Source organism: Plecotus auritus, assembly GCF_963455305.1.
Source record: "Plecotus auritus genome assembly, chromosome: 1".
In the NCBI taxonomy this organism is placed as follows: Eukaryota; Metazoa; Chordata; class Mammalia; order Chiroptera; family Vespertilionidae; genus Plecotus; species Plecotus auritus.
This window is the reverse complement of record NC_137770.1, coordinates 81,366,235-81,390,156: the sequence shown is the minus strand read 5'-3', so window position 1 is coordinate 81,390,156 and position 23,922 is coordinate 81,366,235. Positions and strand designations below refer to the sequence as shown.

General features: G+C 40.0%; 2 protein-coding genes across 4 annotated transcripts; both read left to right on the top strand.

Moving 5' to 3' along the window:
* Positions 1 to 7,673: 7,673 nt before the first annotated feature.
* Positions 7,674 to 14,466, top strand: RNASE9 (ribonuclease A family member 9 (inactive)). 3 transcript variants are annotated; one of them, XM_080680971.1, is made up of 5 exons: positions 7,674 to 7,861; positions 8,326 to 8,406; positions 8,812 to 8,946; positions 11,797 to 11,903; positions 13,499 to 14,466. In XM_080680971.1, the coding sequence occupies exon 5, from the start codon at positions 13,505 to 13,507 to the stop codon at positions 14,069 to 14,071; it is 567 nt and encodes a 188-aa protein (XP_080537097.1). In that variant the 5' UTR covers positions 7,674 to 7,861; positions 8,326 to 8,406; positions 8,812 to 8,946; positions 11,797 to 11,903; positions 13,499 to 13,504; the 3' UTR covers positions 14,072 to 14,466. The 3 variants fall into 3 exon arrangements, with proteins under 3 accessions (XP_080537097.1, XP_080537096.1, XP_080537098.1); XM_080680970.1 differs by lacking the exon at positions 8,326 to 8,406; XM_080680972.1 differs by lacking the exons at positions 8,326 to 8,406; positions 8,812 to 8,946.
* A 5,048-nt stretch (positions 14,467 to 19,514) lies between these two features.
* Positions 19,515 to 23,604, top strand: LOC308236988 (uncharacterized protein; the record flags this gene model as incomplete). Its single annotated transcript, XM_080647308.1, has 2 exons — positions 19,515 to 19,608; positions 23,312 to 23,604. The coding sequence occupies 2 exons, from the start codon at positions 19,515 to 19,517 to the stop codon at positions 23,602 to 23,604; spliced, it is 387 nt and encodes a 128-aa protein (XP_080503434.1).
* Positions 23,605 to 23,922: the final 318 nt, after the last annotated feature.

Here is a 23,922-nt window from a genome sequence, read left to right as displayed (position 1 = left end):
AACCACTTTAAAGAAAAGGTGTAGATTTAAAAAATGTACCCTCACTATACCAGGTGTTGGATACAGGACAATAATATCATATCTTAGGAGAGAAAGATATCTCTGTTATCTGAAATGATCAGTGCAGGCACCTGTGAAAGAGAACTAAAATCTTGAACTTGACAGATGATCTATTAAAATAGCTAAAATTTGAATAGAAGAAAAAAGGGGGACTAGGAATGGGAAGAAACACATGAATAGGAGAAGTGGAAATATGGTTGATATTGCTATAACCGTTGCAGCTTTTTTTTGACTAGCATTAGTGTTAGGGGCAGAAATAGAACTTTGGGGACTAGCTATAATGAAAAGAAATATTGATCATGCTCTGTTAACCGTGATTGTTTTTGTTTGATTAAAGAAGGCACATTCTGCCTGACTGGTATGGCTCAGTGGTTGAGCGTTGACCTATGAACCAGGAGGTCACGGTTCAATTCCCAGTCAGGGCACATGCTTGGGTTGTGAGCTCGATCCCCAGTGTGGGACATGCAGGAGGCAGCCAATCAATGATTCTCTCTCATCATTGATGATTCTATCTCTCTCTCCCTCTTCCTTCCTCTCTGAAATCAATAAAAATCTATTTTAAAAAACGAATAAAGAAATAAAGAAGGCACATTCTAACCTGGCTGGCAGTTACACACGGTACCTGGGAGCTCACCTGGAAATGCAGTCCATCCACCCCATCAGAGAGCTGCCTATTATTATGGAAAGATTAACAGCCTTGTTGCAGAAACCAGAATCGCCAGCCCTTTGAAGACCCCAGCCCTTTACATATCGCTAACCTTTTGCATATCAGAAGCCCTTTGAAGACCCCCAGCCTTTGCATACCCTCAGGCCTTTGCAAAGCTCCAGACCTGTAAAGTGCCCATTTGGCATACCTTTTGCCTACTTCCCATGTAATCTTTGTCCTTCTACCCAATATAAGTAGCTGGTATGGTGGGGTGCAGAGCAGATTTTTGTGGATGCCCTACTGCTCTCCCATACTGCCCGCAGTATTGGAATAAACGCTCATATATAATTCAACTGTCTCTATTTAATTGGCTCAAGTAGTGACAGGTAGCACAGACCCATTGATTGTCCCGTTACATTAGCATGGTATATAATTTCACATCCTTTACTGATAGTTAACCTTTATATAAAAAGCATGTCTTGTAGCCAGTGTATGGATGAGGTTTGTTTTTTTAAATTCAGTCTGACTATCACTAGCTTTTAATTGGTGTGCTTAGACCATTACATTTAATGAAATTATTGATATGGTTAGTTTGAATCTAACATCTCTATTTAATGTTTGTGCCTTCTTTGTTCCCTTTTTCTGATTTTTTGGGGGTCTTCACTTGTATTTATAAAAAATTTTTAATGATTCCATTTTTATCTCCTTTGTTGACTTTTTACTTATATCTACTTTTTTTGTTAATTCAGTGATTGCATCAGGATTTTTAGTACATATTTTTGTATACTTTCAACTGATACTGTATTATTTCATTTATTGTTTAAGAACCTAATGGCAATATACTTCCATTTCCCTCCTTTTAGATTTTATGTTACTGTTACATTTCACTTCATAATATGACATAAATTCCATTATACATAGCTACTTTTTTATATTTTAAATAAATTAAATAATAAGAAAAAAACCTTTTATTTGGCCATATAATTACCATTTAAAGTGTTCTTCATTCCCTTATGTAGACCATAGTTCCAACTGATACAATTTTCCCCCTGCCTGTTTGATTTCTTTTAACATTTCTTGTAGTGTGGGTTTGCTGGTGATGAATTGTTTAAGCTTTGCAATCGGAGAAAGTTTTTTTGTTTGTTTAATTTTTAAATTTTAGAGAGGAAGGGAGAGGGAGAGAGAGATAGAAACATCAATGATGAAAGATAATCATTGATCAGTTGCCTCCTGCACGCCCCCTACTAGGGATGCAGCCCAAAACCCAGGCATGTGCCCTGACTGGGAATCGAACTGTGACCTCCTGGTTCATAGTTCGATGCTCAACCACTGAACCACACTGGCTAGGCCAGAGAAAGTTTTTATTTTACCTTAATGTTTGGAAAGTATTTTTGTCAGGTACAGAATTTCTACATTGACAGTTTTCTTACTTTGAGTACTTTAACAATGTTTTCCACTGTAGTCTTACTTATGTCGTTTCAGATGAGAAATCTAATGTCACTCCTATCTCAGTTTCTGTGGCCATAGCATGTCTTTGTTCTGAGGCTGTGTTTCTGTACTGAAGGGATCCGTTTGCCTGCACACATCAAAGCCAAATAAGATACGATCAAGAGTTTCCAGCCAAGAAAGGAATGATTTATTAAGGAGATGAGGCCATGCCTAGAGTCACAGGTAGCTCATGCTCAAAGACCTGGCTCCCCTACGGCTTCCAGGGGATAGATTATATAGGGAAAAATTATTAGTCATGGTGGCTAATAGAGTTAGGGTCATGGTCTCTACTGATTGGTTGGTGCTAGGGGAGGAGGTAGTTGATCATTGTATGTGGTCCTAATGTCAGCCATGGCATCGCCTCTTCTGGTTTCATAAGGATGCAGTTGGTGGGGTCATTCTGGAGCTGAAAGATGATTGAGATCTAGATGTTATCTCTAGTTTGTTTGAAACTCTGTCTCCGTGGTCAACAGACCTGACTCTACTGGATGAGGACCAGAACCTCATTGTCCTGAGGGCCTAACGATTAAATAAGAGAGACTGAAGTGGGTGAGTCAGGACACTAGGTGAGGCCAGTTTGAGTCAAAGGCGGCAGGCGGGGGGGGGGGGGGGGGGGGGGGGGGAGAGGGGGGGGAGGGGGGAGGGGGGGCGCGGCAGGGGTGGGGGTGGAGGGTGGAATAAAAGCAAAAGGCCAGATTAAAGAAAATAAGGTTTCTGCACAGTTACAGATGCTTCTATGGTTTTCTATTTATTGCTATTTTTTTTCTTCCAAATTTGATTATGATGCATTTTGGTATAGTTTTGTTCATGTTTTTGTGTTTGGAGTTTGTTGAGCTTTTTTTTTGTTTTTAATTTGTGAATTTATACTTTTCATCAAGTTTTGAAGTTTTTGGTCATTATTTCATCTCATTTTTTTTTCCATCCCCCTGCTTCTCTTCTTTAGGGACTCAAATTATCTACCTAAGGTCACTTGAATTCATTCTACAACTTACTGATGCTCTTTTAACATTTGTTTTCTTTTTATGAGTTTCATTCCTATTGCTTTCTATTCACTAATCTTCCTTCCACAATGTCTTACCTGAAATTAATCCCATCCAGTGTATTTTTCATGTTATACACTGTAGTCTTTATCTTTAAAGTTTAATTTATTTTACTTTCTATTGTCCATCAATCTACTTAACTTTTTGCACATAAAGAATTTAGTTATAACAGTGGTATTAATGTATTTACTCCTGTTCTGAGCCAATTTTTTTCTGGTCTATTTCAATTAATTGATTATTCTCCTCATTATGCTTTATGTTTTCCCGATTCCTTTTATGCTTAGTAATCTTTGATTGGATGCCAAATATTGAGAATGTTGCCTTGTTAGTTTACCTGGTATGGATATTTTTGTATTCCTATAAATCTTCTTGAACTTTCTTCTGGGATACAGGCAAGGTTTGGAATCACATGGAGCCTTAGGCAGGTTCAGAGCAGGAACAGTCTAGGGTTAATTATCCCCCTCTACTGAGGCAAGACCTCCCTCAGTACTCTACCTAATGCCCCATAAATTTTTTTTTTTTTCATTCTGCCTAGAGGGAGTAGGCACTATTCCTTCTGATCCTTTTAGATGGTTCTTCCTCAGCCTCAGGTGGTTTTCTTTCGCACATGTGATAAACGGTACTTTGCTGAGTACTTGAGAGGAACCCTGTGCAAGTCTCCAGGTTTCTGTCTCAAGGCAGCTGTCTCCTTTCTGGCCTTTTCCCTATGGATTCAAGTGTCCCTGGCCTCTTCATTTCCTCAATTTCATCTCCTCAACTAAGGTAGTTTTCAGGCTCTTCCTAAATTTGCCTCCTTTCACTTTTGCCTGAAATCTCTCTCAAGATGCTAAGCTGAGGGAATTGCAGGGATGAGCTTGTTTGTTTCCTATCTCTCAAGGATCAGTGTGTTTTGTTGCCTGATGTTCTGTGTCTTGAAATATTTTTCTAGCATTTTGTCCGGATTTTCCCCTCTTGTTTCAGGTGGGAGGCTCAATCAGACCCATGTTAACTCCTTCTTGACTGGAAGATGATATTAGTCCTTTTTTCTCTCTCTCTCATTTTAAAACCAAATCTAATGTATTTTCATCTTAACAGCCTCCCTACACATTTCTGAAGCTAAATGACCTCTCCTTGCTTTTCTAGCGGGAAAACAGAGATCACCCATGATAAGCATCTGTAGTTAGTGATGCAAAAGCTAAGGAATGCAGAGGTTGAGTGGGGATTTCACAGTTAATAAGAATACTTTGTTAAGTTATAAACCACAGCTTGTTTTTATTGCTGTAGAGTACAGGGAAAGAAAAAAGTTTTTTATTTTATAACACAAGAAGTTGTCATACTTTTGGATTTTGATAGCTCAAAGGGATGCTAATGGCTTTTGTGTTAAATTTAAACATTCTTAGCTATCTGAAACATGAGGAAAAAATAACATTGTTTAATATTAAGACAATTTATAACAGAAAGAGAAACAGTGATGATACCAAGCAACACCTACATGCAAAGAAATGAATTTTCTGATTTACTAGGACAAATTCAGATACTTTGATTTTTTTTTAATTGTGTCAGAAAGGTAGCAGACACCTAAAGAACAGGTAAATTTTATCACCACTCTTCACAGTTGTGATTTTGCGCACATATATTGGATTTAGAAAATAAATTCGCACTTTTCTTGTACCTGAGTTTGAAAAGCAATTTCACACTCCACATGTTGTACAAGTATTTTTTAAAAGATGTTGTTGGTTTTCACAATTTATTTTTGGCATCTCTTGCCATTAGAGATTATTGTTATTTGTTTTGGGTGACATTTTCTGTGTACTTGTGTAAGTATTGAGTATGTATTCAGTCTATGTGTGTGTAACCTAGTCTTTCAATAAATTTCTTTTATTCCTGTTCTCTTATTTTGTTTAATAAAGACATCCCTTGTCCTAGCTGGTTTAGCTCAGGGGATAGAGCATCAGCCTGCAGACAAGGGTCCCAGGTTCAATACTGGTCAAGGGCACATGCCTGGGTTGCAGGCTTGATCCCTGGTTGGGGGTGTGCAGGAGGTAGTGGATCAATGATTCTCTCTCATCACTGATGTTTCTATCTCTCCCCCTTTCTTCCTCTCTAAAAATCAATAAAAAAATATTTTAAAATAAGGCATCCCTTACTACCTCCAAATTTATGAAAAATATTCTAGAACATATATACACTGAGTGGCCAGATTATTATGATCTCTGAATGCATAATAATCTGGCCACTCAGTGTATATCCTATATAATAAAAGGCTAATATGCAAATTGTCCCCTCGACCAAGAGTTCGACCAGCAGGCAGGCCGACCAACCTCCCATGTCCCCTCCCCCTGGCCAGGCTGGCCAGACCCCACCCATGAATGAATTCATGCACTGGGCCTCTAATACCTATATATTTACACTGAGTGGCCAGATTATTATGTGTTCAGAGATCAGTGTATATATCTGTAATATACATAATGATGTTTTACTCAGTGTATATATCTGTAATATACATAATGATTTTTAAAAATATTACCTTAATCTCCAGTCCATCATACATTAAGTACTGCGTGTGTGTGTGTGTGTGTGTGTGTGTGTGTGTGTGTGTTTTATGAACACTGGAATCTGTGTGGTATTTTTTTATATATATATAGAGCCCATTGTTACTAGATTTATTCTTTTTCTTAAGCAAAATCTATGATAGTCTATCCTAACATAGTTCATACCCCTATTTTCCTGCTATTTCAGATCTCTGGGAAAGACTAACTATAAAATTAGATCACACCAGTGGCCATATCTTGGTATATATATATATAATTGATTTTTTTACAGAGAGGAAGGGAGAGGGAGAGAGAGTTAGAAACATCGATCAGCTGCCTCCTGCACACCCCGCACTGGGGATGTGCTCGCAACCAAGGTACATGCCCTTGACTGGAATTGAACCTGGGACCCTTCGGTCCGTAGGCCAATACTATATCCACTGAGCCAAACCAGTCAGGGCTTGGTTTATACCTTCTAAACCCACACTGGCATTATAGGAGAAAAATATCAGGTATCAATATAACAAATCCTTTTAAAAATTGTGTAGAACCACACAATTAAAAAGTAAACAGGGCAAGAGAAAATATAAATTTGTAGAAAATTGCAATCAATTGTGAAGAGATTCCTGTCATCCCAGAGCTGGTTTGACTCCATTTTTGCAAAATAAAATGTCAAAATTACTCTACATTGTGCTCTGAAGGTTGATTTTTAATTATTGAATAACATGTAGTTTGTATATATCTATTCTGTGTGGCTTTGTAAACTCTGATTATCAAGTCTGTACTGTGGTCCTAATGGGAAATGTCTTTAACTGAGCAAAAGATGTCAATTTCAGAGAACCCATTGACCCTCCTATGACCCATAAGATTCACATTTTCCCCCCAGACTTTCTCAATCTGATACAATTCTCAATTTGGTTTGGGTATGAAGACCTGAAACATAAATATTGTCTAAAAATGTTTGTGAAATGTATACATGAAAGTAGTTAAGGCCTACACTTTTCTTTTTTTGTTAATCCTCACCTGAGGATATTTTTTTCCATTGCTTTTCAGAGAGAGTTGAAGAGAGGGAAGGAGGGGAAAAGAGAGAGAGAGAGAAACATTGATGGGAGAGAGACACATCCAGTGGTTGCTTCCACCCACACCCTGACTGAAGGCATGAGTGAACCCACAACCCAAGTACATGCCCTTGATCAGGAATCGAACCCCCGACACTTCAGTGTGGGGTCCACCACTTTAAGCACTGAGCAACCAGCAAAGGATGCCTACATTTTTCTTATACAATTTAACTAAGAGCTACTATGAGATTTACTCACAAGGTAAGTCTAATTCTAAGGACGGAGCTTTTGAATCAATCTGAGCTCAACCACTCAAACGAAGCAACTGACTTCCTGATGCTGATAAAAGTGGAAGTTCACTGATATCAAAATGTGGCATTCTGAGAAGTTGACACTTAACATTAAGAACATGAACAAATCAGATCTTAAAAATCAAGTGACACTTCTTTAGAGTTACTTATTTTAAATTAGGAAAATAGGCACCTTTAAAGATAACAATACAAAATTAAACATTCAGAAATAACAGTTTATTAAAGCTTTGTTTTGATTCCCCTCCCCGTCAAGGTTTTCAGCATTCCATTAATTGGAATAATGTAGATATAGTTCAGTGTTTTGATTTTTCAGTAGCCATTTGTAATGGACATTTGTTGCTTTTGTATTGGTCTCCATTCCCTTTTTGTGTTGTAGGAAACAACCCTTCTGTCAGCAATTGGAATTCTGCTGGGGTTTTCATTAGTTTTGCCTTTACTTCTCAAAGAAAGACATGAGCTTCAGGTCAGCCAATCAGAGGGCTCCACATGCCTAGATTTATTCATGTGATAGAAACAGGGCCTATGAGAAAAGTTATTTTCCTTGGATGAAAGTGGAAAAGAATGACACCTTCCACCGTGACCTTAAATATAGGCTATAAAGGTGACAATGATTTTCTCTGCCATTGCATGAAGAGCCCCTGCATGAGAAAGAGTAAAGAAAGCGGAATGGAATAAGAGAGAAAGAAAACAAGTCTGGTGAAGAATTTAATTTCTTCATCCTGCTGTGCCTCTTGGACTTCTGTTTTCTGTGAGTCAAATAGTTCCTCCTGTGTTTAAGTAAATTTGATTGGTACTTCTGTCACTTGCAACCAGACAGCCCTACTACTATAATATTAAAAATGTTTCATATCTGTAAAACTCAATTCATTAATATATTTGCAAATTCTAGAAAATAATGTATTTTAAGAATGTATAATTCTATGACTATAGAATGCTATCTCAAATGTTAGTTCTTGTTGCAATGATTATTATCGTACTATTTTTGTCATTTCTATAAACATATCAAATTCAATTTAAACTTTTCCATAATTTTCAGAAATTTATATTTTCAAAATTTTGTCTCCATTAAGAAAAATTTGCTATCCATATTTGCATGCTTAAAATTCTATCAATTAAAACTGGGGGTAAAAGTTTCTGTTTTTAAAGCTTTTTACTATTTTTGCCAAATTTTTTAATCTTTTTTAAAAATATATTTTATTGATTTTTTTACAGAGAGGAAGGAAGAGGGAGAGTTAGAAACATCGATCAGCTGCCTCCTACACACCCCCCACTGGGGATGTGCCCGCAACCAAGGTACATGCCCTTGACTGGAATCGAACCTGGGACCCTTCACTCCTCAGGCCGACGCTCTATCCACTGAGCCAAACCAGCTAGGGCTTTGCCAAATTTTTTAATTCTAATCAGATATACATGATTGCTTACCTTATCACATTCTTGCTAGCAATGACTTTGTAAGGTATTATAATTATTGTCAATTTGAAAAGTACAATTTTAGTTTTTCCCTTTGTGATTGAGGCTATGTCATTATTATATACTAGAGACCCGGTGCATGAGATCTGTTATAAATCCTGCTTTTTTTTAAAAAAAAAAAATTTACTTTTAACCAGTTCATAATCCCTCAGAAATACATATATATTTGTCTACCTAAGGTGCTTATGACTCATTTTTTAATTTAATTTTAATTGTGATTAAATATAGAATACTGACGGGGAACTCAGGACCTGCATGCTAGGAGGAGAGACCCTGGACAGACAACCTCCTCAGGCCCTTACCAGCCTATAAAACCTAAGCTACTTTCACCCTCCCAGTCAAGTTTAAAAGCGGAGAAAAAAGGTAGGACTTGAACAGATATTTGTACACTCATATTCAAAGCAGCATTATTCACAAAAGCCAAAAAGTGAAAGTAATTCATCTCAATCTTTGTCCAAAGTCATTTACTGAAAGGGCCTCTCTCTCTCCACGATTTTGGGATGTTTCCTTTATCATAAAGCACACTTTTATGTACAGGGTGGGGGAAAAAGTAGGTTTACAGTTGTGAGTACATGAAACACAGAGTTCATTCTTATATTATTATTTATAAATTATCGTATTATTTTTCATACGAACAACTGTAAACCTACTTTTGCCCCACCCTGGTAAAGTAAGAAAGTGCTTCTCAGACTTTAGTGGACTAAGAATCACTTTGTAAATTTGTTTAAAGTGCAAATTTCTGGGCCCATTCACAGAGACTTTGATTAATGAGGTCTGAGGGGAAAAAAACAACAAGGAGGCCAGGTAAGCCAGGTGATTCTGCTGTGTGAGATTGATTACTAGGCAAAAACTTAAGAAACTTGGCATGAGCATGTTTCAACACTATCTTTCTGTGTTCTCTCTCTCTGTGTATATATAAATATGTATATATTTAATTAATCCCCACTCCTACACTGTGCCTCTGTGTTCTATTTCAGTACTAAACTTTTGCACACGAGGAATGAATGTAATTTCTTCAGTAGATATTAGTGTTTTATAAAATGATCATAAGTAAACGCATATTGTCAGCACTTGAGTAGATAATCTATTCTCAAAACACAATATGTCATTCTGAAACAGAATTAATGTACAAGGTAACTTTTTAATTAAGGATGACAGGATGGATTTTATTCCCCCAAATAATTGCTACTGGAATTATGTAGAAATCATATGGGAAAAAAGACCACCTCTCATTATACTTTAAAATAAATTTCAGATGGATGAAAGACTTAAATTTAACAATCCATTAAGGTAATAAAATAGAATGTAAGTGAAAATGCATATACTTTTGGAGCGAAAAAGAATTTTTAGAAGCATAAAACTACAAGTCAAATTCATAAAGGATTCAGAACTTTGAGGGTATATAGAATGAAGAGGTGCCCTGGCAGGCCCTGGAGTGTGTCCTCAGTAGGTTACAAGGACTATAGGATCTTGAACTCTGTTGTCCTGTTCTCTGCAACCAAAGGTGTCACAGAGGCTCCGGGTTCTCCTTAGTGGAAATGTGTACTGAGTTCCCTGGACTGTCATAATGGGATCGCTCCTCTGAAGAGATCCCAGAGGAGACTAAGGAGAGTTCGAGGGCAGGGATGGGAGGAACATGGTCACACCCAAGGTGCCCACTCTCACACCACCATTTTTTAGACCATTTTCTTCTTTCCTGTCCCATCCTCAGAAAAATAATTTTCCTACTCTTTCCACTTTCCACTTCCATATTCCTTTCTTTAACTCTGCCAGTTTCTGACCTTTTCCACTCAGTTATATACAGTCTCAGATCTAACCTAGAGTCAGAGGCTGTCCATCTCCATCTCCATCCTCATGTAGGTCAGGGTCTCTGAGTTACCAGTACCGGAGAATCACTCAGATTGCTTTAAAGGAGGACTTCTTTTATACCAAGTGCACAGTAGAGTAAGAAAACCCAGGGAAGTCCTTCTGCAACAGCACAGATAGGTTTCATGGAGTGTGGGCCAGTTTATCACAGCTTTCTAGGGGCTCAAAGACAATCCTAGCACTGGCTACTGCTTCTGTTAGTCTCTAATCATAGAGGTACAAAGACAGCCTAGAAAAGGATGTGCAGTTAGCTCAGGAATGGAAACTAGCATGACAGAGAATAGCAGTTAAGATCAGAAATGTGGAAAGACAGACTTGTAACCTGGGCTTGAAGCGGGTTTCTGCCAGACCTAACAAAATTTTTTAAAAATATATTTCTATTTTTATTTATTTTTTTAAATATTTGTGTTTATTTCAGAGAGGAAGGGAGAGGGAGAGAGATAGAAACAACAATGATGAGAGAGACTCATCCATCGGCTGCCTCCTGCACGCCCCCTACTGGGAATCAAGCCCAAAACCTAGGCACAGGTCCTCACTGGGAATCGAAAAGTGACCTCCTCGTTCATAGTTCGATGCTCAACCACTGAAACACACCAGCTGGGCCTAACATAAGATTTTTAAGCAACCTTCCTTCACAAAGAGATGCTAATTATAATAAAAATAAATACAATGCTAGAAGTAATTCCTTGCCCGGCCGGCATGGCTCAGTGGTTGAGCGTCGACCTCTAAACCAGGTGGTCACAGTTGAATTCATGGTCAGGGCACATGCCCAGGTTGTGGGCTGGATCCCCAGTAGGGGATGTGCATGAGGCAGCCGATCAATGATTCTCTCTCATCATTGATGTTTCCATCTCTCTCTCCCTCTCCCTTCCTCTCTGAAATCAATAAAAAAAAATATGTTAAAAAATAAAAATATGAAAGTAATACCTTGCCCTGACCGGTTTGGCTCAGTGGATAGAGCATCGGCCTGAGGACTAAAAGGTCCCAGGTTCGATTCCGATCAAGGGCATGTACCTTGGTTGTGGGCACATTCCCGGTAGGAGGTGTGCAGGAAGCAGCTGATTGATGTTTCTCTCTCATCAATGTTTTTAACTCTCTTTCCCTCTCCCTTCCTCTCTGTAAAAAAAAAAAATCAATAAAATATATATTTTTTAAAAAGTACTACCTTTATCATGAGGTTGTTTGGATGATGATGATGATAATGTGTGGATAGTCCTTAGCATAGTGCTTGGCAAATAATAGCTCATTATGCTCACCATTACTGTTTATTATTTTTATTTTAGGGTGACCCTAAGGATGTATTTGTCTCAGCTGTTCACACTTGTTCTTCTCTTTTCCTACTTCTAGCTCCTGTACTCTTAGGAAAGGTCAATATCCCCAGTATCAGGCTCTCTCCAGCCCAGCCCTTGAAACATTCATTCTCTGAAGCATAGACAACACAAGGACTGAAAGAGGTAAGGACCACCGGCAAAGGTAGACTTGCAAGCCTCTTCAGTGTATCTGAGGTACTTGTTTTTCTCTGGGAAGAAAGACTCCTTGGAAAATTAATGATTAACAGTCAAATTTGGGATGGGAAGGGAAAATGATTACTAGGACCATAGGAGTTCTCTATGAAAGATAACTATTAAAAAGTAGACTGTGCTATGATATCTAGCAATTGAGCATGATCTCTGGGACACATTTTACTTCTGCTCAGGATCTTTTAAGGAAAGGTGTTTGTTTTTTTTAATATGTTAACATTTAACATAATTATCAGGAAGCATAATAATAATGTGTTTCATCAGTGTATACCAAATTAAATATTTTTAAAGTAATACAATTATTTTAGAAAATGTGTCGTCTACCCAGTTTTACACATTTGTGTAGCAAAGACACTTGCTCATACATATTTAAAGTATTGGGGAAATATTAGTGCGGCCTACTGTGGGGTGAACAGACATAGAAACACACTGAGAGGGAAGTGATGTAATAGCTAACATCTCTGATGATGAGGTTACTGTAATTGCTAACAGGTGCACAAGATTGGAGAGTGTTTAGGGATGCAAAAACCTGATCATAGCAAAAATCATGAAGTCTACATAGGAGGGGGGGGGGGGGGGCAGGAGAGAAAGAAAAACCAAACACAAGATAAATGATGCCACCTAGTGGAAAAGTTATTCCAAGTGCTAAGAAGAGGCAGAGGAGGCTGCAAAATGGACTGAGACATTTCAGGTATGGGGTAGTAGTAAAAACACACACACGAAGAAGCTCAGCATATGATATTCATTTGACCCTATGGACCCTGGTTGATCCCTTCTCCAAGGGCATCTCTGGTCAGGGATGAGCAAGAGGAGAACATCACAAGATGAAGAATTTTTCTCATAACAGCAGGATGTTAATGAGGGGAGGGTGGATCACTTAGAGCTCTTTTCAGCACAAGTTCTTAACTCCTAAAAAGGGAACCGATTTATTTGTTCCAGCTGGAGGGAGCACATGAGCCTCCTTTCTGCCTTCCTCCCTCTCTGCTCACTGCTGTCTTTTTTTAAAATATATTTTATTGACTTTTTACAGAGGAAGGGAGAGGGATAGAGAGTTAGAAACATCGATGAGAGAGAGACATCGGGTCAGCTGCCTCCTGCACACCCCCTACTGGGGATGTGCCAGCAATCAAGGTACATGGCCTTGACCGGATCTGCCCACTGCTGTCTTGATGTCCTTTTTCTTTCCTGCCTGCCCTCTGTCTATCCCTTGCTCCCTATCACTACTATTCCTTTCTTGTTTCATTCCCTCCCTTCTGACTTTTATCCCCCTCCCTTTCTTCATTTCTCTTCCTCCTTCCTTCACCTTTCCCTTTCTTATCCACAGTCTTCTAGACTGAATGTAGGTCTTGTAAGGTCAGTTTTTAGTCAGTATTTCAGAGGTACTTAGATTCCAAGTTGTCAATTTTAAAATGGTTCAAAGTCTTAGAGCTCACAAAGGCAATAGGTGGTGGAAATGGAGCCTGCCCAGGGATAGAAGGAGCACAGTATCACAGCAGAACGTATCTCTATATCTCTTGTATTCCCAACAGGAAAATATGTGCACCCTGCTCACCTCGAAGTCCCTGCCTCTGCTGCTCCTGCTGCTGCAGCCACTTCCACTGCAGGTTCTAATGCTTCATAAATATCCCTATTTCTCTGAAGAGATGGAAGAAAAATTTGAAGATTATTGGGATGAAATACATAGTTCAGGGCCTACCAGGCCACCTACCAAAGACAGTTTCCAAAAGCATGTCATACTTGAAGCTGATTTCAAATTACATGACTCATTCCTGTGTACTCATGAAATGTTATCAAGAAATGTTCACACCAGACATTACTGTAGGAAAGAACATTTCTTCCTCTACATGACATATGAGGAGTTGCAAAAGACCTGTTACAACATGTATGTGGCATGTAAAAATGGAGTTAGGAAATGTCACAAGACCAAGAAACTAATAGAAGGAGTGCGCTGTGGATTAACAGAGGGAAGTATGATGCCAGACTGTCAGTATGAAACGACTTACAAGAAGGGATATGCTCTTATTACTTGTCGATGGCAAGATGATATTGGAGATATTATTCCTGATTACGTAAATAATATTTTGGAAATACCTGGCAAATAGAAAACTGCCAGCCATTCGAAAGATATCTTCCTCCCGCAACCCTAGAAGAGTATTGTCTTAGAGTTGAACAGGGGAGGAATATACCCGTCTCCATACGGAGTCTTCTAGGTCAAAATTGAGAATGGTAATTTTGATCTATTCATTTTAATCATCCACCTCCCTCTCTTCTCCTAACACCACGCACAGGCAACGTAGGCTAGGTTCAAAGACAGTGCTCTGAGGTGTGGTTTCAAACAAGTCATGTAACTGAGCACATGTTGAATGTGTTAGGAGGATGAATGCCTGTAGTGAAAGGATGACCACTACCAGGAAAAACAGAAAACAGTTGCCTGAAGTGTGCTCCGAAGTTGTCTTCATGTGAATCTCTAGTTGAGCAGAAATAATAAAGTGCATTGACCTAGCGAAGTGTCTCTGGTATTGTTACTTGGGGGTTTCTGAGTTTGGAATTATCTTTCTCTGCGACACAATTTATAGCAAAAAAGATCTCAAAGCCCCTTCAGAAAGTGTGATTCATCTTTCTACTGCTATATTCATAGATAGTTTGTGTGTTCTGTTCTTTCATACAACACAATATTCGTGGGACAATGAAGGTGTAGATTCTAATAGGAGATATCTCAGAATAAATACCTAAATATTCAGGATAGTAAACGCTCCAAAGTATTTTGTGGATTCCCATACCTTTGATTCAAACAGGTCACATAACTGAGCTTCTTCATCGCTGTTCACAAAACTACAAACAATTCATCACTCTCTGACATAGTCACATTTATTCACAATTCCATTTCTCACTTTCTGTAGATGTGGCTTTATCTAAGACTATTTCACAAAACTACAAACAATTCATCACTCTCTGACATAGTCACATTTATTCACAATTCCATTTCTCACTTTCTGTAGATGTGGCTTTATCTAAGACTATTTCACTTCCAAAAAAGAATGGAGAATCAGTATGATAAAAGAAATCTGTCTGGTTTAGATAATAATGTCTCTCTTTTTGTCTGTGAAACTTCTTTATATTTAATTTAATTTTTGAAAATACATTTTTATTGATTGAAGAGAGAGGGATAGAGAGATAGAAACATTGATTGGCTGCCTCCTGCATGTCCCCCCACCAAGGATCCAGCCCTCAACCCAGGCTTATGCCTTGACCAGGAATCAAAACAGTTACCTTGCCCTAGCCAATTTAGCTCAGTAGAGTGTCAGCTTGCGGACTGAAGGGTCCCAGGTTGGATTCTGGTCAAGGGTATGTACCTTGGTTGCAGGCGCATTCCCCAGTAGGGGGTGTGCAGGAGGCAGCTGATCAGTGTTTCTAACTCTCTATCCCTCTCCCTTCCTCTCTGTAAAAAATCAATAAAAAATATTTTTTTAAAAAAAGAACAGTGACCTCATGATTCATGGGTTGACACTCAACGGAACCACTCCAGCTGAGCTTCTTCATATTTTTTTAGTAATTCTTTATTGTTGAAAGTATTACATATGTCCCCTTTTTTCTCTCATTGACACCCTCCAGCCTCACCCCCGCCCCCCTCCCTGCACCAGTCTGCATTCCCACCAGCAGTGCACTAGGGTTCCTTTTTCTCCACATCCTCGCCAGCATTGTCATTTGTTGATTTATTGATGGTAGCCATTCTGACAGGTGTGAGACGGTACCCAAGTGCCCATCAGTAGATGAGTGGATAAAAAAGCAATCCTGTTATGGAAAACAGTATGGAGACGGTACCTCATTGATTACCTCCCACCCACCACCCTCCCCCACCTTCCCACTGAGATTCCACACTCTATTTCATGCTTCCCTATCTCTGGATCCACTCTGTTCATCAGTTTATTTTGTTACTTAGATTCCACATATGAGTGTGATCATGTGATACTTGTCTTTCTCCGACTGACTTGTTTCACTTAGTATGATACTCTCCAGGTCCCTCCATGCTGTTTTAAAGGGTAAGAGATTCTTCTTTTTCACTGCTGCATAGTATTCCATGATATTAATGTACCACAGCTTTTTTATATTGCTTCTATTATATTCTACAATATTCTACAATATTCCCCCCCCCCCGGCTCTATTTTTGTTCATCAGTTTATGTTGTTCATTATACTCCACAATTGAGTGAGATCATATATTTATCTTTCTCTGACTTGCTATTTTACTTAAATGATGCATTTAAAGTCTATTTTGTTGGATATGAGTATTGCTACTTTAGCTTTTTTTTCTTTTCCATTTGCATGGAAAAATTTTTCCATCCCTTCACTTTCATCCTGTGAGTGTCTTTTGTTTTGAGGTGGGTCTCTTGTAGACAGCATATAGTTGGGTCATGTTTTTGTATCCATTCAGCTACCCTACACCTTTTGATTGGAGCACTTAATCCACTTACTTTTAGGGTTATTATTGAGAGGTTCTTATTTATAGCCATTTTAATTCTGTATGGCTAGGTTTCTTTCTCTGTTTCTTCTTCTCTGCAATTACTTACAGCAATCCCTTTAGCATTTCTTGTAATGCTGACTTGGTGGTGATTAACTCCTTTAGCCTTTCTGGGAAGCTCTTTAGTTGACCGTCTATTTTGAATGATAGCCTTGCTGGATATAGTAATCTTGGTCTCAGATCCTTGCTTTCCATTACCTTGAGTACTTCATGCCATTCCCTTCTGGCCTGTAGAGTTTCTGATGAGAAATCAGGTGTCAGCCTTATGGGAACGCCTTTGTAGGTAACAGTTTTCTTTTCTCTTTCTGCCTTTAAGATTCTCTCTTTGTCTTTATTTTTGGCATTTTAATTATGATGTGTCTGGGCATGGGTCTGTTTGGGTTCTTCTTGTTTGGGGTTCTCTGTGCCTCCTGAACTTGTGTGACTTTTTCCTTTACCAGGTTAGGGAAGTTTTCTATCATTATTTCTTCAAAGACCTTCTCTATTCCTTTCTCCCTTTCTGCCTCTTCTGGCACACCTATTATTCTAATATTGTTACATTTCACATTGTCCCACAGCTCCCTTAAGCTGTCCCCCTGTTTTTTAATTGTTTTTTTTCTTTTTGGTTCTTTAATTGAGTGATATTTTCAACTCTGTCTTCTAATTCACTGATTCAATCCTCAGCTTCCCCTAATCTGCTGTGTATTCCTTCCAATGTGTTCTTTATTTGTGTTACTAGAGGCCCAATGCACAAAATTCCTGCATGGGGGGGAGGGGGTCCCTTAGCCCAGCCTGCACCCTCTCCAATGTGGGACCCCTCGGGGGATGTCCGAATGCTGGTTTAGGCTCAATCCCTGTGGCAGTCAGACATCCCTCCAACAATCCAGGACTGCTGGCTCCTAACCACTCACCTGCCTGCCTGCCTGATTGCCCCTAAACACTCTGCCTGCCAGTCTGATAGCCCCCTAACAGCTCCCCTGCTGGCCTGATTGACACCTAACTGCTCCCCTGCCAGCATGATCGTCCCCAACTGCCCTCCCCTGCCAGCCCGATTGCCCCCAACTGCCTTCTCCTGTGGGTTTAAGGGGACTGGGGGACTCTGGCTGGATGAGTCAGGGCTAAGGGGACTGGGGGACTTAGGCTGGATGAGGCTGGATGCTGTGGGGACTGGGTAAGGAAGGACTGAGGGGACTTGGGAACTCTGGCTGGATGAGGCTGGCCTGAGGGGACTGGGGGATTGAGGCTGGGTGAGGCAGGGCTGAAGAGACTGGACGCCGCCATCTTTGTGAGGGCATGGCAGTCAGTTAGCATATTCCCTCTTTATTGGCTGTGGGCACCCCATCTTTGTGAGGGCATGATGGTCAATTAGCATATTCCCTCTATTAGATAAGATGTCATTCTTTATCTCAGACTGTTCTTTTTTCATAGTTACTATATCTTTTTTCATACTGTTGAGCATTTTTAACATCATTACCCTGAACTCTGTTTCAGATAAATTTCTTATCTCTGCTTCATTTATCTCTTCTTCTGGAGAATTTGCTAGTTCTTTCATTTGGGGGTTGTTTCTTTGTCTCCTCATTTTGGTTGTCTTTTTGGGTTTGTGACCATGTATTAGGTAGATCCTCTATACCTCTCAATCTCTAGTGAAGGACAGTGTTAAAAGCTGTTTCTGACTAATTGGATCAGGCAAAGACTCAAAGCCTCCAGAGACCTCCTCTGTCTACAGACTAACAGGATTCTGACTTAAATTGCCCCCAGGCAATCGTCCTCAGGTGTGGTGAGAGTTTTTTTCAGCAGGATGGGGCAGTTGCTTCTGCCTGGAGGCTAATTGTTACTTTTAATCTCTTAAGTGGCCTCAGGGCAAGGTGTTTTCCAATAGGGTGTGTCAACTGTCTTCCTCCCAGTCAAGAAAGATGTCTATGTGGGAAAGATGTCCTCTACTGTGTGAGGGAATGACTCAACCCAGGAAACTTGGGGTGTCTGCTTTCTGATCTCTATCCCCCAAGTTCCCAGTCCTGGGTTCTGCTCTCACAGCTCCTGTCCACTTCACCCTCCCTCTGCCAGAGCACAAGGTGGGTGGCTCCACAGGGAATTTTTGTGCATTGGCCCTTTAAAAGGGTGCCTGAATTTTCAACTGCCACTCCCTTGAAGACAGCACCCCACTGCTTTTCACAGTTAGATGTTATGTGGGCACCCTCCTCAGTTTGGTGCTCTCTGCTGAGGAGCCCAGCTTCAGGATTAGATCCCAAAGTTCTCAGTGACAACCCCCAAAGCTGAGATATCTCTCTGGGACTTCAGTTGGCATCTGTGGGTGCCCGGCCATCCCTTTTGTGCCTCTGCCCTTCCTATGAATCTCTATGTGGTCTCCACCTTCAGTCCTTGGGTATCAGGGTTCTCTCCTGTGAGTTTTCTGTTGATTATTCAGGAAGCCTTTCCGTATTTCAGTTGTAATTCCAGCTTGTTCTGGGAGCATGTCCGTGCAGCATCCTCCTACTCTGCCGCCATTTTTAATCTCTGGTGAGACAAGTTTTAAGTAAAATATGTTAGAGCTATTTTGATGAGAGACTGAGGAACAAACAATACGGTTTTAATTTTCAGGAGATGAAGAGTAATACAGAATGATAAAGGTATAATATCTACCTTTCCCAAAGAAAAACCATACACCTCTAAATCCTCCAACTACACAATTTTGATACTGTTGGAAGAAAGCATATCTATATATATATAAAAGCTTAAGCAACCATCCAACCATCTGACTGGCTATGCCACGCAATGACCACCAGGAGGCAGACACTCCGACCGGTAGCTATGACGCACACTGACCACCAGGGGCAGATGCTCAGTGCAGGAGTTGCTGAGCTGTGGTGACTTGGCAGCTGCAGTTCTCAGGTGACGCACCCAGAACCAGAAAGGAAGGAGCCCGATTATGGCATGCATCACCTGCAAACCACCCTCTTGCAACCTGGGACCTCTCTGGGGATGTCGGCGAGCCAGTTTTGGCTTGATCCCTGCAGGCCAGGCCAAGGGACCCAACCTGTGCATGAATCCATGCACCAGGCCTCTAGTATTGGTATAGAAGCCAAGTGTCATGGAGGCACTGGCAGCCACGGCATTGATCAAATTCCCATATGTGTCTTCAAAGGTAAAGGACACCATCAAGAAGGCATGGAGTAGAAGAAAAAAAGACACTACCTGACATACACAGCCTGCTAGTCTGGGAGCATCTTGAGACTTCCCCTAGAGAATCTTAAATACAAGAGATATGACATGGATAAGATTTTCAAGAATGTAGAGGGTTATAGTAGTGCAGACACTACCCATTGTCCCTCAATATGCATAATCCCTTTTTTTATCTAGGGGTTATAATAGAAACCTGAAATTTTACCTGAGCACATAGCCACCCAAAATAAAAGAGGTATTTCCCAGGTATGTGTGTGTTGTTGTTTTGTGGGGGTTTTTTTGTGTGTTTTTTTTTTTTCAATTAAAATTGACCATGTGACTAATTTCTAAACAATGGAGTGTCTTCAGAAAACAGTAAAATGAGTAAAACTTCTCGGATATATCCTTGAAGGGAAGAGGAATCCCCTTATTTTTCCTTCTCTTTTTCCTAATGACTGGCATATAGACATGTTAATTGAAGCTAGAGCAGTTATCTAGGATACTGACATGGAAGCTAAGTTTGGCAGAGCAACAAAATAGAAAGAGCCTGGGTATCTAACCCCATGGAACACCATATCAGAGTTGAACAGACTATCTCTGGACTTTAGGAAAAGAAATGTGAAAGAGAAACAAGTGCCTGTCTTGTTTCAGCCACTGCTTTTTGAAGTTTCTGTCACTGTCAAACCAATTCTGATTAATATATACAGAAACTGGGGTGAGGGAGAAAAATTATGTGAGGTGTAGGTTGTTACCATTTAAATTAGCCCATCAGTAACCCCAGACTGATGAGGCCTGAGGAGATTTATGTTGCTCAAGCATAGGCCTGGTGTAAATTTTAAGAATTACATGTTATGATCCATATATATAAAAGGCTAAGTGACCATCCGACCGTCTGACCAGCCAGTACATATGACGTGCATTGACCACCAGGAAGCAGATGCTCAATGCAGGAGCTGCAGTGACTTGGCAGTGGCGGTTCTCAGGTGACACACCCCGGAACCAGAGAGGAAGGAGCCCGATTCCTCGTGGGGCTGTGCAATTCCACCTTCTGCCATGGGTTATGTTGCTGCTGGGGCCCCAAATCTGGTTTACTGCACACTTGAGTTTGCGTTCCACACCCTGTACAACAGCAACTTTGCAGAGTGCCCTCTCACACTCCGGGACCTTTATCTATCTGTCTATATAAAAGTCTAAGTGACTGGCTTCCCCTTTACTTTTAGATCCCAAGATACACTGTTCTTTCCTTTATTCAGAGCAGAGCTGCAATTAGATAGAAATGTCTTTAATTTATTTTTATTTTTTTATTTATCCTCACCTGAGGATATTTTTCCCCCATTGACTTCTAGAGAGAGTGGAAGGAAGGGGGAGAGACAGAGAGAAACATTGATGTGAAAGAGACACATCGATTGGTCGCCTCCCACATGCATCCCAGCCTGGGCCAGGATCGAGCCTGCAACTGAGGTATGTGCCTTGACAAGAATCAAACTTGAGAACTTTCAGTCCAAGGGGCCGATGCTCTAAACACTGAGTAAACCAGCCAGAGCTAGATAGAAATATCTTGTTTGAAAAATATTTTTATTAATTTCAGAGAGGAAGGGAGGAGGAGAGAGATATAGAAATAACAATGATGAGAGAATCATTGATTGACTGCCTCCTGCACGTCCCACACTGGGGACCGAGCCCGCAAACTGGGCATGTGCCCTGACTGGGAATTGAACCATGACCTCCTGGTTCATAAGTTGACACTCAACCACTGAGCCACACCGGCAGGCTAGAAATACCTTTAAATTAAATTTTAAGAAAATTGGAATTAACAACTCAAACAGTAATAAAATATGCAGAAGTTAACATCCTTATACTGTATAAACCTTTTTATTTGCTTTTGAGGATATTTCCAAAGGATAGAGTATGAACTACATGAGTATTTGATTTGTGATTGTCGCTGAAATGTGCATTTACATTTTATGTACTTTTATTGTAACTGTGTTATACTTCCATTTTAATACGTTTAAATTTTTTCTGGATCAAAGCAAAATTACATTTTTTTTTAAATATATATTTTATTGATTTTTTACAGAGAGGAAGGGAGAGGGATAGAGAGTTAGAAACATCGATGAGAGAGAAACATCGATCAGCTGCCTCCTGCACACCCCCCACCGGGGATATGCCCGCAACCAAGGTACATGCCCTTGACCGGAATCGAACCCGGGACCCTTCAGTCCACAGACCAATGCTCTATCCACTGAGCCAAACCGGTTTCGGCACAAAATTACATTTTAAAACCCAAGGTACATTGACCAGTTTTTCCCCTCAAAGTTATATCGATACATATTGTCATAAAGAGTTCATCTAAATTCTTCTAACATTAATATCAAATATATCATATTCCATTCTAATATAAAAATTCTGATTTTGTTTGGTTATTAATGGGGTTAAACATCTCAAATGTTTACTGTCAACTTATTCTTTTCTTTTGTGAATTTTCTATTGATATCCTCTGCATATTTTTTCACTGCGTTGGTTATGTTTATTTTAGGAGCACGTTTTATACAATGAATATTAATCCTTTTTTTCAGTATATGCTGCAAATATTTTTTTTATTTTGATGTTTCTTTTAAAATTTGTGTATGATATCCTTTGACATCCAGAGGTCTTAAAATGTATGCACTGGCCAAAACCGGTTTGGCTCAGTGGATAGAGCGTCGGCCTGCGGACTGAGGGGTCCCGGGTTCGATTCCGGTCAAGGGCATGTACCTTGGTTGCGGGCACATCCCCAGTGGGAGGTGTGCAGGAGGCAGCTGATCGATGTTTCTCTCTCATCGATGTTTCTAGCTCTCTATCCCTCTCCCTTCCTCTCTGTAAAATATCAATAAAATATATAAAAAAAAATGTATGCACTGAATTACAATTTTGCATATTCTTTAACATCATAAATACATTTTTCTATATTTTCTGCTTGTGTGTTTATAATGTGATTTTTAATTGTCTTACATTTAAAATATTTAATTTATGTGAAATCTTTTTTAGCATATGATGCAAGACAAATTCAATTCCACTTTCTTATATTTTTTAATCTTTAACCCAGTTTTAATAAACACAGTATAAACTTAAACACCAAGCACATTACATTTGCCATAACATTTTACTACAAATGTGAATAATACATATACCACACACATTCATGAGATGTGATGATAATCCAAACCAGGGGTGGGAAATGTCCAGCCCGTGGCCACATGAGGCCCATGAAAACATTTGGTCTGGCCCTGCCAAGGAATTAGAAGTGAGTTAATTACATGTTTGACCAATATAGCAGACTAATTTTTAAGTTGATAATTTTGTATGGCCTGGGAATCCTAATATATAAAAATCCTGGATCCGTCACGACCGGAGGCTCGACCAACCAGAAGTCACCCCTGCAGTCAGCGCTGGGTTGCCATGGAGACCCAGCACTGAGTGCTGAGGGGGCTGCAAATCAGGCCCAGAGAGAGGCCTGAAGAGAGAAGCAGGGTCTGATCCGTAGCCTCTGTGGCAGCTGTTGATCAGCACTTGCCTCTCTCTTTCTCTCTGGGCCTGGCCAGCAGCCATGCCTCCATTTCTCATTCTTCGCCAGAGTCCTCCAACACTCACTTTAAAAAAATAAAAAATAAAAAAATCCGCTGCATCAGATCATCCATGTGCCCCAGACACGGCCGTGGACACCAGCTCCAAACTTACCACCAAGGACTTAAAGGAGAAGAAGGAAGCTATGGAGGAGGCAGAGAATGGGAGAGCTGCACCTGCGAATGGGACCGATAATGAGGAAATGAGGATCAGGAAGTTGACAATGAGGGAGATGAAAACCAGGGAGGGGGAGGGGAGGGGAGGGGGAGGTGATGAAGATAAGGATGCTGAGGCAGCTATGGGCAAACGAACAGCTGAAGATCATGAGGATGAGGATGCTGACACCAGGAAGCAGAAGACCAATCAGGATGACTAGATGCAAAAAAAGGAAAAGTTAAACTTAAAAAATATATGAAAGCCTCCATGACCTATTCACCCTCCACTTCCCTTCTCAGAATGTGAACGTGGTCATGTTCCTGTAGAGACTCCTGAAGCCTGCCCACCCACCACAGGCAGCGCCACCGCCCAGCCAAACCCACAACGAGAATTTGCAACAGGGGAGAAAAAAAGAACCCAAACTTCCAAGGCCCTGCTTTAAAAAAAAAAAAAAAAAAAAAATTACTTTAAAAAGGAAAATGTGTTTGTATTTTGTATTGACCTTTTATATTTTTGTATATATTGTTAGGGGTCAGCC